Source organism: Schistocerca nitens, chromosome 4 (assembly GCF_023898315.1).
Source record: "Schistocerca nitens isolate TAMUIC-IGC-003100 chromosome 4, iqSchNite1.1, whole genome shotgun sequence".
Taxonomy (NCBI): Eukaryota; Metazoa; Arthropoda; class Insecta; order Orthoptera; family Acrididae; genus Schistocerca; species Schistocerca nitens.
The window spans coordinates 536,470,191-536,487,155 of NC_064617.1; the positions used below are offsets into that span (position 1 = coordinate 536,470,191).

At 41.7% G+C, this 16,965-nt stretch overlaps 1 protein-coding gene across 1 annotated transcript in view; it reads right to left on the reverse strand.

The window, feature by feature from the left end:
- Positions 1-12,227: 12,227 nt before the first annotated feature.
- The window catches only part of LOC126252421 (uncharacterized), a 102,671-nt gene continuing 97,933 nt past the window's right edge, over positions 12,228-16,965 (reverse strand). Inside the window, exons 7-8 of the mRNA XM_049953311.1 lie at positions 12,441-12,641; positions 12,228-12,410 (exon numbers count right to left, since the gene is read on the reverse strand). Of these exons, the coding sequence (XP_049809268.1) occupies positions 12,228-12,410; positions 12,441-12,641 (384 nt within the window). The remainder of the gene's footprint in view (positions 12,411-12,440; positions 12,642-16,965) is intronic.

A 16,965-nucleotide genomic window follows, 5' to 3' on the forward strand; every position in this document is an offset into this window, starting at 1 on the left:
ACACTCCGGCTACAGTAACAGTAATAATAGTTACAATAACAAACGTCGAAATGAAGGTCAATGGTCACAACAAAGCAGTAGTGCCAACAACCGCACTTACCTGGTGCAGTGGATGCAAACTTCTATGCCACCACCACCGCCTCCTAACGGTAACCAGTACCAGTGTGACAATAGGAATTCTATGCAGAATACTAATGCAATACCACAAACATGGACAGACTCGAATAGCAGCGTAAGGATAGTAGAAATGCCCACTGACGGAAACCACCATAGTTCAAGACCGTCAAACGAACAACGGCCACAATAAGCTCCCAATTGATGGTCGACGAAAAAACAGGGGGCACATCTATAAACAATACACAAGATAATATATTATTACTGAGGTACCAAGATGGAAACAGTACACAACATGATTTACTTATGGAATCAAACCAATGTAACAAAAAAGAAATAACTGAAGTACAAACCATCATAAAAGCTAGAATTAATGAATTGCCAGTAGAAATATATATAGATACAGGTGCCACTACTAATGTTATGAGCTATGATCTATTAAAAACCTTGAGCCAAAACCGCAACTTACCGACATTTCCTGTACAAAATTGCTGTGTCATTGGAGCCATGGGAGCACAAGCACAAAAAGTTCAGTATCAGATGCTGGTAGATTTATGCCTAGGGGAAGATAACGTAAAATGTATCTTTCTCGTAGTCAAAGGATTGAGAGTAACTTGCATCCTGGGGGGAGGTTTCCTGAGCGAGAAGAAAGCAAAAATTGATTTCTCCAGCGGGAAGATCTCCCTATTGAATGAAAATAAGCAGATTGTACTGGATTTAACACGAACAGTAAGTACGACCGGTAAAGATTACCCGAGCGTACGATTAAGAAGCGAAGAGATGCCCATATTTCAATTAAGCAGCAATTTAAGGGGCCAGGGAGAATATTATTCGGACGTAGCTCACAACGAAACGCTTTGCTGGACCGAAACCCTTAACAATAAAGCACAAGAATCATGTTATGTAACTGAATCCCAACGAAAGCAGCTCGCACAGTTATTGAATAACTACAGTGATGTTTTCTCTGAAAAACCTGGAATCATCAAAGGGTATAGGTATAATATAGATGTGTTTCCCCATGCGAAATTCTGCCGAGCATCACATTCAGTACCGTGGACGAAAAGGGAGGCAGTTAACAAAGAAATACAAAAAATGCTACAATGGGGTATAATAGAACCATCCCTTTCGCCGTACAGCAGCAGTCCGCTGGTAGTTGTAGCCAAGCCAGATGGAAACATCAGACTTGTCCTAGGCGCTAGGAACATTAATAAAATTATAGTACCCGTTAGGACGAGGCCGGTGAATTTAGAAGAACAAATACAGAAATTCTGTGGAGTCAAATATCTCACCTCGATAGATATGCGAAGTAGTTACTGGCAAATCCCGCTAACCAAGGAATCTAGAAAATTCACCGCCTTCAGTTTCAATGGAAGGAGTTATCAATTCAAAGTGTTACCTTTTGGACTCAACGTAAGCGCAGGCGTATTCATTACGGCATTGGACCAAGCGCTAGGCGCAGACGTGCTGGAAAAAGTTACTCTTTACATGGATGACCTTCTAGTGGCCACAAGCACATGGGAAGAACATATAGAAATCCTGGAAAGAGTGTTAAATAAGCTCGCAGAAGCAGGAATAACTGCAAATCTTGAAAAATCAAAATTTGGGAGGGATCAGCTTAAATTCCTTGGACACATCATATCACCTTCCGGAATAATGCCTGATACCAAGAAGATACAAGCGATCAAAGAATTTCCACAGCCCACAAACAAAAAACAGTTAAAATCATTTATCGGACTAGTCTCCTTTTTCCGACGTTTTGTGCCGAATCAGCTGCTCAACAATGAAGCCTTGCTCACCTTATTCCGAAAAAATGTCACATGGAACTGGTCCGCAGAGTGTCAGCAAGCTTATGAAGAGATCAAAGGAGCCTTAGTGAATGCACAAATGCTCTACCATCCGGAATATGACCCGGGATTTTTGTATAGCCACCGACTCTTCATCCTATGGTTTAGGAGCATGTCTGTTTCAAGTAGAAGAAACCAATGGGAACAGTGAAATAAGAGTTATAGCTTTTGCCAGCCGAGTGCTTACTCAGTGTGAAAGAGCATATTCGGTGACCGAAATGGAAGCACTCAGTGTTGTATGGGCTCTGCAAAAATTTCATTATTATATTACATGACAGACTAGCCCGTTGGGCTTTAGTACTACAGGAATACAATTTAAAAATTATGTACATAAAAGGGCAAGATAATGTCATTGCGGACGCTTTATCACGTCTACCAGTAGGCATGTCACAGCTAGATGAAATGATCGAGCGAGCGTCAGAATATAGAGTTTTATTAATGACGTCGCAACCATACCGTCGTGAATATTTGCACCTGTACAAGAATGTAGGACAGCTGCAAGACGAAGATCATACCTGGACGAAAGTGAAACGATCACTAATATTAGACCAAGCTAACAGCGAAAATTCGCGGTGCAAAGTGGAGAACAACATATTGTACCACAGAAATGACACTGCCTCAGAAAACTGGTGGGTGTATATCCCGTACAAATACATACAAAACTTTATCTGGTACACACATTACGCATGGGGACATGTAGGAATACAAAAGTGTGTAGCAATAATACAAAGATATTGTTACATCCCGAATAGTAAACGTGTGGTCCAAAAGATATTACGAACGTGTGACGTTTGTCAGAAAGCTAAAGCCAACAATAGAAGCAACAAAACAGAACTGCATCCAATTATTCCGATACAGCCACTTCAAATTGTGTCAATGGACATCGCAGGACCATTACCTACGGCTCGCGGTGGAATGAAATATATGTTAGCTGTTTACGATACATTTAATAAGTATGTGAAATTGTTTCTAATGAAAACCACTACTGCCAAACAGATGATACAACGCATACCAAAAGAATTCATACCGAAAACAGGAAAACCACTAAACGTTCTAACAGACAATGCTAGATATTTCACTGGTCAACTGTGGAAGAAGTTTCTACGTGACCAAAACATAAAGCATATATTAGTTGCACATTTCCACCCGGCAGAAAGTCCCGTAGAGAGAATTTTTCGGGAACTCGACAGATTTATCCGAACATATACTCATCAGCAACATACAAAGTGGCCGGAATTGTTACCCGTCTTTGAAAATATACACAACAATCTACCTCATCCAGCTACTGGATACACGCCCAATGAGTTATTATTTAGCACTGCAGAACTAAATGAGTGGATCACGCCGCTACCAAAATTGCCGCGCACAGATAAAAGGCAAGAGGATAAAATAAAGGACGCCATCAGCAACATGACGAGCTGCGCTAGTCAACGAAAGAGTCGATATGACAAGTCAATAAAACGGACAGTCGACTTAGTTTTGATAAGAAACCATCCTAAGTCGTCACTCATAACAAAGAAGAAGAAGAAATGGCAAATGCTGTATAATGGACCTTTTAAAATTATACAAATACTGCACGGTTGTAGCTAACTTATAGCTGATGTAATGAGCGGGAAGATCAAAGGATTGTATCCCTATAAGGACTTAAAGAAATTTGTGGTACCTGACAATAGGACATGAATGGTTTACCGTATTTTTGTGTAATATGTAGGTTTTGCACAGACTTCAATATATATTTAGTGTAGTTGTAAGAATTTGATGTTTTGTTTGTGCTTAGTATGTAAGATGTTTTGTCTTATGTCAAGGAATGATTTACACATCAGCCTTCAAAAATGAGTAAAAAGAAGCTAAAGGACCATCAGTCCAATGATAGAATTTGTTTAGAAACATAATCAGTAAGATGTTTTTCAGTGGTTATTAGAGTTAGTATCTATAAATTTTATTATGCTGTGGGATAAATGTTTATTTAAAGAATGCACTAAATATTCTAATCTGTCACATGAAAAATGAACAGAATAGTGTATGCAAAAGACTATGCACATACCATGTGACATCTGTGATGCTGTGCTTTAATCTTAAAAGAGAGAGTATAAGCATCTAGCCACAATATTTGAGATTAAATGAGAGCTCCGCTTTAGAGCATGTTTTTGACAGTTGCAAACCTTTTATAGGATACGCGATTACGCTAACAGCTTATGGAGCAAACACATGCGCAGCGGACCTAATCCCCAAATGAATATACCCTATGACAAATTTATTAATGCTCAAATATAAAAGTATTGCAAGTCAGGCCAGAATCCGTTGCATGTATGATGTAACACTTAATTGTATGCAATAACAGAACAAAAGTGCTTTTGATCTGTGAAATTTCATTGTAACATATTGTGTAAACGAACAGACATCTGTGTCACTATGTGATATAAGAAAAACCAGTAATCATGTAATAAAATTGTATCAAAGTCATGCTGTAAGCAATACTAACAGGAAATATAATAGTGTGTTGGTATTCGTGGAGGAAGTGTGAACTTTGAGAACTGTATTAGTGATCAACTTGGACAGTGAACACTTATGTGCTGTACAACTGAAAAAACGCGAGGTACAAACATTAACTAAACATATCTGTGTGCAGTGACCGAAAACACAAAACTGTGGTCAGTGCGTGTTCGAAACTGTACAGACAAAATTTTTAGTTTGGACGCTACCTCCTGTGCGCCAACAATTAATATGACGTCACGGACCACGTAGTAGGACGTTACTGCAATGGCAACTACGGTGGAACGCCGTCAAACAAAAATTGTGAAACATAAATATTCCATACGAAGTGATGACAACAGGGATGTGCAGGGCTTACTTCACCGAGCGAGGTGGCGCAGTGGTTAGACACTGGCCTCGCATTCGAGAGGACGACGGTTCAATCCCGCGTCCGGCCATCCTGATTTAGGTTTTCCGTGATTTCCCTAAATCACACCAGGCAAATGCCGGGATGGTTCCTTTGACAGGGTACGGCCGACTTCCTTCCCCGTCCTTCCCTAATCCGATGAGACCGATGACCTCGCTGTCTGGTCTCCTTCCCCAAAGAACCCAACCCATATCACGCAATGCTTACTTCAGCATCATATCTCCTGCACCATTCAGCACCAGTACGTGCAAACGAACACGAAAATACCAAGTAACTGAGCCTGTGCCTCAATGATGCAATAATGTTGACTAATCAATTCTTACCCACAGCCATAACATCTTACAAAATCCGTTCTATAAAATATGTGCATTTGTTTCATGATTTGCACGAGTCAACATCCTCTCCCGTGCTGAAAACTTTAACGAGCGGTGCGCAACAATGCTGACGCACCACGCAGACAAAATAACGTCGTTCCGTACTCCACATCCTGACCGCCGCCTACGGACAAGAAAGAAGACAACAGTTTCCAGCCGACGCTCCATGGCAACGGGCACGAGGCATCGCGGTAGCGACATACAGCGTCATCCACACCACACGACGAGAAATTCGCCGACAAAAATAAAAAAAAACTCAAAATATTACCAACACAATATAAAAAATTTGATGAACACTTTCATATAAAAACTATATGTTTGTTTCTTTTTCAGAAATTTTTATATTTGATGTAAATAATTGTAATACCAAAACATGTAGAACCAACTAATGTAAGTAACGCAAAGGGTTAAATCTATCAGCTCTGCCGAGGTTTTTCTGGGGTTTCCCTGCTGCCCTCGTCCAAATGGAAGAGCCTGTTATATTGCAACTGTCCCCAGCCATGTCATGTAAAAAGACTCAAAATGAATGTGTACCCATGACCTAATACACGGTAAAGTGAACTGAAAGTGACCAACGAACGAAAGAAAAGTGACACTCGTGGTCTACAAGGACCAAACATTAAGTAGTGTGTTCCTTGTAGCCCAGGGGTCCGTGTAGTGTCCCTTTTGCAATATTCACCCTTATCGAGGTGAAACATAAATAAAAATGACTGTATGTTACTCAAAATGAATTGCAAACATTGATTTATCATTGATTTAACTGTAAAAATATACAATATATATCGATAAATGCAGAAAAGACATTATTTTTAGTGTATGAGATTATAATGTGTAAGTAATTAAAAGAAGTATTATCATCTCTGTAAGAGTATAAAACACAATGCAATGTTCATTCTTCTGTCTAGTCTGTTTTGTTCTGTTCGTTCTGATGTTAGCTGGAATAAGGTACGCAAGCTATTGTGCTGCGCTAGCACTTGTTTCTGTCGTAACGTAATTGCAAATATTTAATCGTGTAAACTGTGTCCTAGTAAGAATATATTAGTATAAAGTGATCTCCGTGTGTTATTTCAAGAACCTACGCCACATTTATCTTATGAAAAGAATATTTAATGAAAATTATTTAGCATGTTTCCAGCTGCTGCGGAGTGAGTAACAGTGATCTCTGGTTGTTAACAATTAGCCGCCATTACGCGGTACATTTAAAAATATTTTTTCACAGCACAATGTCTGATAGCCGGAGCGGAAGAAATTATGTAAAAATATTCAGTGAGATTAACTGAAGTAATCCAGTGAAATCATTTCATTAAAACTTGTCTATTTTCTGTGATATAATTTCAGAGCTGAGTAATACTACGCTATTGCATTTACAGTAATTTGTAGGGAGCCTGGCGCTCGATAAAACCAGATATAATACGTAATTGGCAACCTACGAAATTCATTATTTTGCTTATTATATCTCTTTTGTATTTTTTTGAAAGCTAAAAGTAAAAACTAACTCCACTAAAAAAATGGTTCAAATGGCTCTGAGCACTATGGGACTCAACTGCTGAGGTCATTAGTCCCCTAGAACTTAGAACTAGTTAAACCTAACTAACCTAAGGACATCACACACATCCATGCCCGAGGCAGGATTCGAACCTGCGACCGTAGCGGTCTCGCGGTTCCAGACTGCAGCGCCAGAACCGCGCGGCCACTTCGGCCGGCTAACCCCACTAAAAATCAGTAACAGATCACGATAAATCAAAGGACAAACAAATTTACTAGGAGAGTGTTTCCTCAAAATAACATAGTTACATTTTTTTAAGAGATATAATACGGGCTTCAATTTATAAAAAGGAGAAAAGTTGTATCATTATCATTAACTGTTGGTGTCAAGCAACCAAAAATGTTCATAAAAGGGTTTCGGTGAATGAGCGGTGAATGCGAAATGAAACTGTAAACAGAAGAGACAAAACAGTTTGGACGTATCTGTTATTATTCCATAAACTGTAACATTTCTTCTCGTTGTATGAAGCCTTTACAGACGATCGTTATGACAATTTGCTTTGAAGGGATCTCGTTACGAGTTTAGTTTTGGGGACCTGGCCAAGAGGGGATTGTTCGTGGATACTAACTACTGCAGCTATTCTGGAATCAGGTGCTACCGTGACCGTTGTGTGTTGTAAATGGCTTAAGGTCATCATATCTCATGCCCTAAGATCGACGCGCCTTTCATCTTGGTATAACGGTGTCTCTTGGTAACAACGACAACGCCGACGACGAAGGAAGATACGGTAGAGTGTCAGGCCATAAGTACTCCACAGATACACAAAAAACGGTAGCAGCAAGCTTATAAATATATTTATTCATCTATGTCTTTGTTTATACCGATATATACTATTCATGAAGAAACTGGTTAAATGTTGACTGTGTTTTAGAAAGCACAGAAACATTAGGCTCCTGGCCTACCTTTTGCATCTTTTCTTTTGATATACATTTATTTAATTGTTTATGTATTTAATAACGTGTGTTAGAGCGTGTTTATGGTCCAGCCGTAGGAATAGTTATTGAATTTCAAGTATTTAAATGTAAATCCAGTATTTCGAATATGTTTCATTATGTTTGTGAGTGTACGTTGGCATGGAGACACGGAGGGAGCGCTCTAGGCAATCACAGCGTTCGTTACTAAGAGAGACGTATGGAGGTTGGGGAGGAGCATCGTTTCCGGAGAGGACACGAGGGAGTTCGGAACAGTGCCGCGCGAGGGGGGGTCGCACAGGACACGGGCAGTGCGGCAGTTCTGGGCAGTACGGCAGAGGACGCGGAAAGTGCTGGACGCGACGGCGCGGCGGACGCACGGTCGAGAGAGAGACTTGGAGAGTGTGGAGCGGTTTGCGCGTGGTCGCGACAGATAGAAATACTTCAGAGTGCCGACTTGGGCACTTGTGAGATTTCCGTGGCTTCTATAATGAAGACGTAGTGTGCGTTTAGAAGTGAATACCTCGCGAGCTATGTTGTCGTTCATAAGTAATTACGTGCAGTAGGAATCTATTGTTTCCCTGTTATTCAACTTATATTTTATTTAATCGCTAGACCATCGGCACCAATAAGTGTTTGGCAGAAATATACCGCGTTCTCAAAAGTATTTCTACTGTTGTACTCATCACTTAAAGTCGTTAAGATAGAACCTGCAAAGTTTATTTAATTGCAATCTTTAATTTAAAAATGTCTATATTACGTTCAAAATTCGCAATTTCCGAGTGATAGGAACCTTCGACCATTCGATTCATGTGTCTATTCATATTGTACACTGTAGACTCAGCAGTATTCAGAATGGTTCAAATGGCTCTGAGCACAATGGAACTCAACTTCTGAGGTCATCAGTCCCCTAGAACTTAGAACTAGTTAAACCTAACTAACCTAAGGACATCACACACATCCATGCCCGAGGCAGGATTCGAACCTGCGACCGTAGCGGTCTCGCGGTTCCAGACTGCAGCGCCTAGAACCGTACGGCTCAGCAGTATTTGGCTTGCAATGCGGCAACTACGTATCCCAGCCCCTAGACAACGAAACCAGCCAAAACCGCAAGAGTCACTACAATTTACTGTTCCTAGATTTGAGAAAACGTGAAAGAAAATAAGTATTATTAGTATTAGTGCACAATAGTCTTCTAAATGACCATTAGTTATGGAGTGATATTTTGCAATATAGAAAGTTACTTTATTAACAGGAATTGTAGTGCGCTTGTAAGCTTTGCCATATAGATATTGGCATTATCTTGACAGCTGGTGTAATATCGTTGACCGTTGTTAGCAATGATATGTGATTAAACGTAACTTTACATATAACTGAAACAAAAGAATGAAGCTTGGATCAGCCTTTCTCGGTGTAAAAATTTGTAAGCAACTCGAAAATAAATACCAAGTAAACGGCTTTTTAAGGGCCATTGATACCTGATTGATGAAATATTGATGGACTCGGACTTGTTAGCATGGGTTTATGGTAAGATGAAGATTTGCTTCTTTGGAGTTTGCTGTGAATGATGCAGGAAACTACTGTCGAGTGTTTTTAGTTTCAGTGAAATATTAATATTTTAGTTTGATTAACGAAGGTTATTCTAATTTATTATAATACCGTGTGTGGCAAACTTAGGAAAAGGCTTTAGGAAGCCACAGTGTGATTGATTAGTACTAATGTCACACACTGAACCATAAGTCTTGTTAGTGTCGATCAGTATCTTAAAGGTATATAGTAATTCCATAAATAATAATCCCAGGCATTAGTAATAAGGGGTTTTTCTCCTGATGAGTGAATAATGTGTAACTTCAGTACTCTATCCGAAACTCCTCTTCTTAGGAAGAATTAGCTCTTTGTGGTCAGATTACATTTAATAATTGTACTGTAGCTACGTTCTCTATCGTTTGTTGTGTGACGTGAAGGGTGAGCAAGGCGCGATTTTCTACGGGATGCGAAAATTTGGTGTCTGTTACCAATTAGGTATCTAGTTTAATCGACGATTGACGTCCAACGTTACTAGCGCTTACATCAGTGTAACCTGTAAGCTGTCAATGACATCCACCTACCAGTAGTATACTGGATGGCAAGTAGTAACGTCTAGCTACAGAAATCACACTAACTTCTAGTAAAACCCAGAAAGAAGGCTTGGTGAACGATGATAGCTATCATTAACTGATGTTAAACCTTTTGGGAAGTCGTCGTGTATAAGATACCTAATCTGGTTTGGATTCTTATGTGGTATTGGTTACGTTAACCTTTAAAGCATTCATATCGGTACTGATCCCAGTACATAAGTGGCTGGGCTTGTGATTAGGATTTTACTGCTTTGCAGGGAGGTCCTTTCCTATTTGATCAACACACTTTGTTGATTTGGCATTGTTTAGGATTGACCGACAGTACACACGTGGCTTGTTTGATACAATGGTCACGAACAGTGTATTGATTGGTTGATGAACCATGTGTTACTCGGTAAGCCCTTGACACCCACAATGGCTCAGTACGGCTGCTCGAACTCCACTTGCACCCAACAGGCAATAATTTAATCAAAATATACATACAGAAAACTGCATCCAGTTCCTTTTCGAATCATCACTTGTTCCCATAAATGGGAAAAAGAGGAAACTCTCATGGTACCTACCTAGAGCTGTAAAACTACTGTAGGCTACTGTAGACTGAGGTCAGTAAGTGTAGACTGTGGTAGTTTCCCTTGCAGCTTTGGTCAGTTACGGTAATATCCACATTACGTGCATGTTAAGTGTGCTGCGTACCTATCAGGCGTTTTCTCCTCATAATGATCTTATACGATCAGTGTCTTTCTAGATTTTCCTAAAAACTGGAAGCAGTGAACGGTCTGGAAACTGAGTGAGGATATATAAAGGGCTAGGTAACCTACAGAATTTTTTTCTACATATCCTCCTGTCTATTACTTAAAAATAAACAGTATATATATCGAAATAGAAATTAACAATGTTTAATTCAGGTTTTGATTTGTAATGTGAAACAGAGTGATGATGCAGTAAAAATAAAGAAAACAACACATATTTATCATATGGCTCTAGAAAATGCAATTTCGTGAATAAAAAGGTGAAATAAAAAAATTAAAAAAATGTATCATAAATACCTGACATTGTCGGCTGGAGAGCGTTTAATTAATTCCATGTAAAGAAAGCTTCTGACATGAAGTTTTTTTTATTGATTTGACCTTGTGTATGTGCACTGGGTTATTGGTTTCCACAGGGCTGAGCCGCCATCTTCAAATACAGAGAATAGAGATTATGAAGTCATTCTGTGCAATAGACCTCATGTTTGTATTCATACCATTGTAAAGGACTCATAATAAAGGGAAAATACAGCATTACAAGACAGCTGTGTCTTCATGGCTAGACAGTCGTACAAGAGTGGCGCATTAAGAAGTGCTGCATGTGTGTAGCTTGGCTGGCGGCTACATATCAGAAACTATTTTTATATTAAAAGTATATCAGACATCACTTTAATGTTTCGTCGAACTTTCATCTCTGTTATTCATAATTAACTTGCGCGTTTATCAGTAGTAACAGGAAGCCCTTGTCTTGATATGATGTAGAACGTTCTATTGAGTACAAAATAACAACAATAATTGGTGCATGTAAACTGTACTTGCATCAAAAATAATTGCTTTTTGCAGAAGTTACGTGATCAGCTAATGTGAATTACATACAAAATGCAATGTATTTTCTGTGATGATATAAAATAGACAATGGACTAACACTGAATGACGCCCGGTTCTAATTACATGCAAAACAAAAAGCGAAACAAACAAAAAAGCAAAAAGAAGTCATCGGCTCCCAGGTTCCCTCTTAGACACTCATTTATGTTTCTTTCGCTACCAATACTGCCGATAAAACTACCATTTAAAAAGATAAACTCAGTCCGAGCAGGCCTCGGAACGGCCAGCGTGACCGTCCGCCCGCCACATCATCCTCAGACAATAAGCGTCACTGGATACAGATGTGGAGCAGCATGTGCTCAGCGCACTCACGGCCGTTGCCAGTTTTCGTGACCAGAGCCGCTGCATCTCAGTCGAGGTGCTCCTGAATTGACCTCACGAGGGCTGAGTGCAACAGCCCGGACGGTCAGCCATCCGAGTGCTAGCCAAGTTCGACAGCGCTTAACTTCGGTGAGACGGGAACTTATATTACCATGCAGCAACGGTGTTGGCAATACTATTATTTATTACGTCATTTGTGTAGTATATCAAAGCTGTTGAGGCATAGTTTTGGTAGACCGCAATTCTAGCTTCATCTGAACATGAAGTTGAAAATGCTCGAAAACTTATTCACATGAGCAGGAAAAAGCTCCGGGTTTTGCAATGTCCGTAATGGATAAGCTTAATTAACGGATAATAATTTATTCGAAACATACGAACACCAGACTCAACACAAGAAAACAATATCTTTGTCAAAAATTTGCCAATAGCGTGCACACGGATTTGTCGTGCGACCACGCGGCGCGGCGCGGTCACTTCTTGATGCTCTCGGAGGGGTAGCCGAGGCGGCGGAAGCAGCGCTCGCAGCGCGGGCAGATGTCGGTGATGACGAAGCCGGCCGGACGCGACAGGAAGGCGCGCTCGTCGGCGTCGCGGCGGCCCTTGCCGGCGGCCTGGTCGCGCCACGTGCACACCAGGCCGCCCTGCGCCGCGTGCTGCAGCACGGCGCGCCGCCGCCGCTCCGCCTGCGCCTCGCGCTCCAGCGTGTCCAGCCAGCGCCGCTCCCAGGCCAGCTTGTCCTCGCGCCAGCGTCGGTCGCGGCCCAGCTTCTCGTCCTTCTGGTCGCGGTTGAAGTCCGCCAGCTCCAGCGCCTGCCGCCGCCTGTCCCGGAACGCCTGCTCGTCCGACGGCAGCCCCATCAGGTCGGGCAGCGCCTTGTCCACCACCTGGTACATACGTTCTACTTGAAGGCGAACCGGTCACAAGTCCCAGCCTAAAGCCAGACAGGAGGGTATAAGATGAACATCAACCAAAGCAGTACGAGGATAATGGAATGTAGTCGAATTAAGTTGGGTGATGCTGAGGGAATTAGATTAGGAAATGAGACACTTAAAGTAGTAAATGAGTTTTGCTATTTGGGGAGCAAAATAACTGATGATGGTCGAAGTAGAGAGGATATAAAATGTAGACTGGCAATGGCAAGGAAAGCATTTCTGAAGAAGAAAAATTTGTTAACATCGAGTATTGATTTAAGTGTCAGGAAGTCGTTTCTGAAAGTATTTGTATGGAGTGTAGCCTTGTATGGAAGTGAAACATGGACAATAAATAGTTTGGACAAGAAGAGAAATGAAGCTTTCGAAATGTGGTGCTACAGAAGAATGTTGAAGATTAGGTGGGTAGATCACGTAACTAATGAGGAGGTATTGAATAGGATTGGGGAGAAGAGAAGTTTGTGGCCCAACTTGACCAGAAGAAGGGGTCGGTTGGTAGGACATGTCCTGAGGCATCAAGGGATCACCAGTTTAGTATTGGAGGGTGGCGTGGAGAGTAAAAATCGTAGAGGGAGACCAAGAGATGAATACACTAAGCAGATTCAGAAGGATGTAGGCTGCAGTAGGTACTGGGAGATGAAGAACCTTGTACAGGATAGAGTAGCGTGGTGAGCTGCATCAAACCAGTCTCAGGACTGAAGACCACAACAACAACAACAACATCTCATATTGAGGATCTTAGTCAGAGGACTAATGGCTGACCCAGTACCCTTTTTTGGCTGTCGGTACTTTTTAAGTACCACTTCGTTCGATCGTTCTTAATTCTGATGTCACACGTATTTCCCACAGCCTGGGCTGATGGTACGCTGTACGTGTTAATGTTGAGTTAGAAACAGTTCACTGCCTTCTAGGTCTCGTTTGCTACTCAAAGAATACCGGGTGATCAAAAACTCAGTATAAATTTGAAAACTACCACGGAATAATGTAGATAGAGAGGTAAACATTGACACACATGCTTGGAATGACATGGGGTTTTATTAGAACACACACACAACAACAACAACAACAACAACAACAAAAAAAAGAAAAAAAAAGTTCACACAATGTCCGACAGATGGCGCTGGACAGCAAAACTGCTACCGTGACGGGTGAGAGGTACGCCGATATGTTACAGAATCGCATCATCCCCAGCCTGGCTAATAAACACCACCTGGAACGTACGATGTTTGTGCAGGATGCCGCTCCACCCCATATTGCTACGCGCGTGAAACATCTCTTGCGCGCGTCGTTTGGTGATGACCGTGTGCTCAGCCGCCACTTTCGTCATTCTTGGTCTCCCATGTCCCCAGACCTCAGTCCGTGCGATTATTGCCTTTGGGGTTACCTGAGGTCGCAAGTGTATCGTGATCGACCGACATCTCTAGGGACGCTGAAAGACAACATACGACGCCAATGCCTCACCATAACTCCGGACGTGCTTTACAGTGCTGTTCACAACATTATTCCTCGACTACAGCTATTGTTGAGGAATGATGGTGGACATATTGATCATTTCCTGTAAAGGACATCATCTCTGCTTTGTCTTACTTTGTTGTGCTAATTATTGCTACTCTGATCAGATGAAGCGCCATCTGTCGGACATTTTTTGAACTTTTGTATTTTTTTGGTTCTAATAAAACCCCATGTCATTCCAAGCATGTGTGTCAATTTGTACCTCTCTATCTGCATTATTCCGTGATTTATTCAGTTTTCAAATTTATATTGACTTTTTGGGTTGGGTTGGGTTGTTTGGGGAAGGAGACCAGACAGCGAGGTCATCGGTCTCATCGGATTAGGGAAGGATGGGGAAGGAAGTCGGCCGTGCCCTTTCAAAGGAACCATCCCGGCATTTGCCTGTAGCGATTTAGGGAAATCACGGAAAACCTAAATCAGAATGGTCGGACGCGGGATTTAACCGTCGTCCTCCCGAATGCGAGTCCAGTGTCTATTGACTTTTTGGTCACCTTGTATGTTTGTATAAACTTTGGCGACCGTTGAAGGTTTGTTTGGAGAGACTGTATTTGTTTTGTTTACCGTCACACAACTGTTAGCAACTTTTGTGTTTACTAGCACAGATACGATGAAGTTTGGGTCATATTGTCTTCTAATAGAGCCAGTGGCGTAGCTGTGAAGGGGAGGGGGACGGTGGGGGGCGGTCCGCAACCGTATGCGAGTAATATTTTTATTTGCCGGGTGTTTCAAAAAGAATCATCCGATTTAAAAAAAATCATAACTGTTATGTTATTTGAGATAAGTGCGTGAACAACTTACTGTTGGAAAGAGCAAACTTTCGAGTTTCACATAGTTCCTGCTAGGCAGCAGCAGTGTGCGCCCACTTCAGTTCTAGTAAAAATGGTGCCGGGACAACAAAATGCGTTTTCTGTTCCACGTTACGCGCAGTACGGGTCCGTAATAACTCTTCATCGTACTAGATATGGTGTGGATCCTCCTATAGCACAGAGCATCAGACGATGGCATGAACAATTCCGAGAAACAGGTTGTTTGTGTAAAGGCAAATCGCCAAGCCGTCCGCGAGTGTCTGACACAGACGTCGAACGCAACTGCCATAGTTTCACAAGGAGTCCGCAGAAATCCATTCGCCGTGAAGCTCGACAACTCAACATGTCCCGGATGTCCGCCTTGCGTGTGTTGCGCCAGCGTTTACACATGAAACCAAACAAAATTCAGCTAATGCAAGCTTTTCGTGAAGGTGACAAACAACAACGTGTGGAGTAGGTAATTTCGTTCTTGCAAGACGGAGGATGACAGTTTTCTTTCACGCTTTGTGTTTAGTGCCCAGACAAAATTCCATTTAAATGAAAAGATGAACCGTCATAACGCCGGCCGATGTGGCCCAGCGGTTCCAGGCGCTTCACTCTGGAATCGCGCGACCGCTACGGTCGCAGGTTTGAATCCTGCCTCGGGCATGGATGTGTGTGATGTCCTTCGGTTAGTTGCGTTTAAGTAGATCTAAGTTCTAGGGGACTGATGACCTCAGATGTTAAGTCCCAGAGTGCTCAGAACCATTTCAACCATTTTTGAACCGTCATAATGAGAGAATATGGGGTACGGAACAACCACACGAAGTTGTACAACATGAGAGAGACTCTCCAAAATTTAACGCGTTTTGTGCAGTTTCACGGGATAAGGTGAATTGTTCATTTTTCTTTGCCGAGAACACTGTTACAGGAGGCACATATCTCGACATGGTTGAGAACTTTCTTTTCCCACAGTTGGAGACTGATTCGAACTGCACTTACAAACAGGATGGGGCACCGCCACACTGGCATTTGGAAGTCAGGGAATTTTTAAGTCAAAGGATTACTGAACGATAGATCGGTCACACTGGACCAAATGATTAAGCCTTGCGTTACTGGCCTCCAAGGTAACCAGACTTGACTGCAAGTGATTATTTCTTGCGGGGGTTTATAAAAAACTGTTTATGCGCCTCCGTTTACCAACAACAATGAATACATACAATGTACAGTAGCAGACAGGTAGTTCTCAGGGAAGGCCATTGTCTGGCAACTGGAAAGCTTTAACGAAACACCACGCTAACTAATGCTTTTCTTGAAACTAAAAAATATCTGTTTGTCACTGCCTTTCATCACTTTTTTCCACACAGTATCATATACAGAGTGTACATAAAGTCTGGGAACACTTTTAATTATTTATTGCACAGGAACCAAACATTATACAGATATACATATGTCATTTTGAAGAGAAACTCTGAAAGTTCTTTTTTTTTTTTTTTTTCATGTATACCGCCGCAGCGTAGTTTGTTAATTTGCCGATAGTCAGCGCTAGTCGCAAACATGGCGACTTCAGGTGCGGAGCGAGCTTTCTGTGTGTTGAAGTTCGACAAAAACAACGGATTTTTAGAACCAAGTACAGTAAGAAACCACCAACAAAGAAGGCCATTTACCACTTACACAACAAATTCGTTATGACCGGTTGCTTGTGCCCGACGAAGAGAAGCGGACGTCCCAGTGTGACTGAAGTGAATGTGGAGCGCGTTCGTGAGACATACATAAGCAGTCCAAAGAAATCTGTGCGTCGTTCATCCCGAGAACTCTAAATGGCTCGAATGACAGTATGGAAATTCCAGCGACAGAAGCTATCTAATTGAAATTGGAGCCAGTGCAGAAGCTCAATGCGACGACTAAGATAAGCGTTTTGAGTTTTTTTTAGCAGTTGCAACAATTGAATGACGATGGGGATGGCATTGTTGATCGCTTAA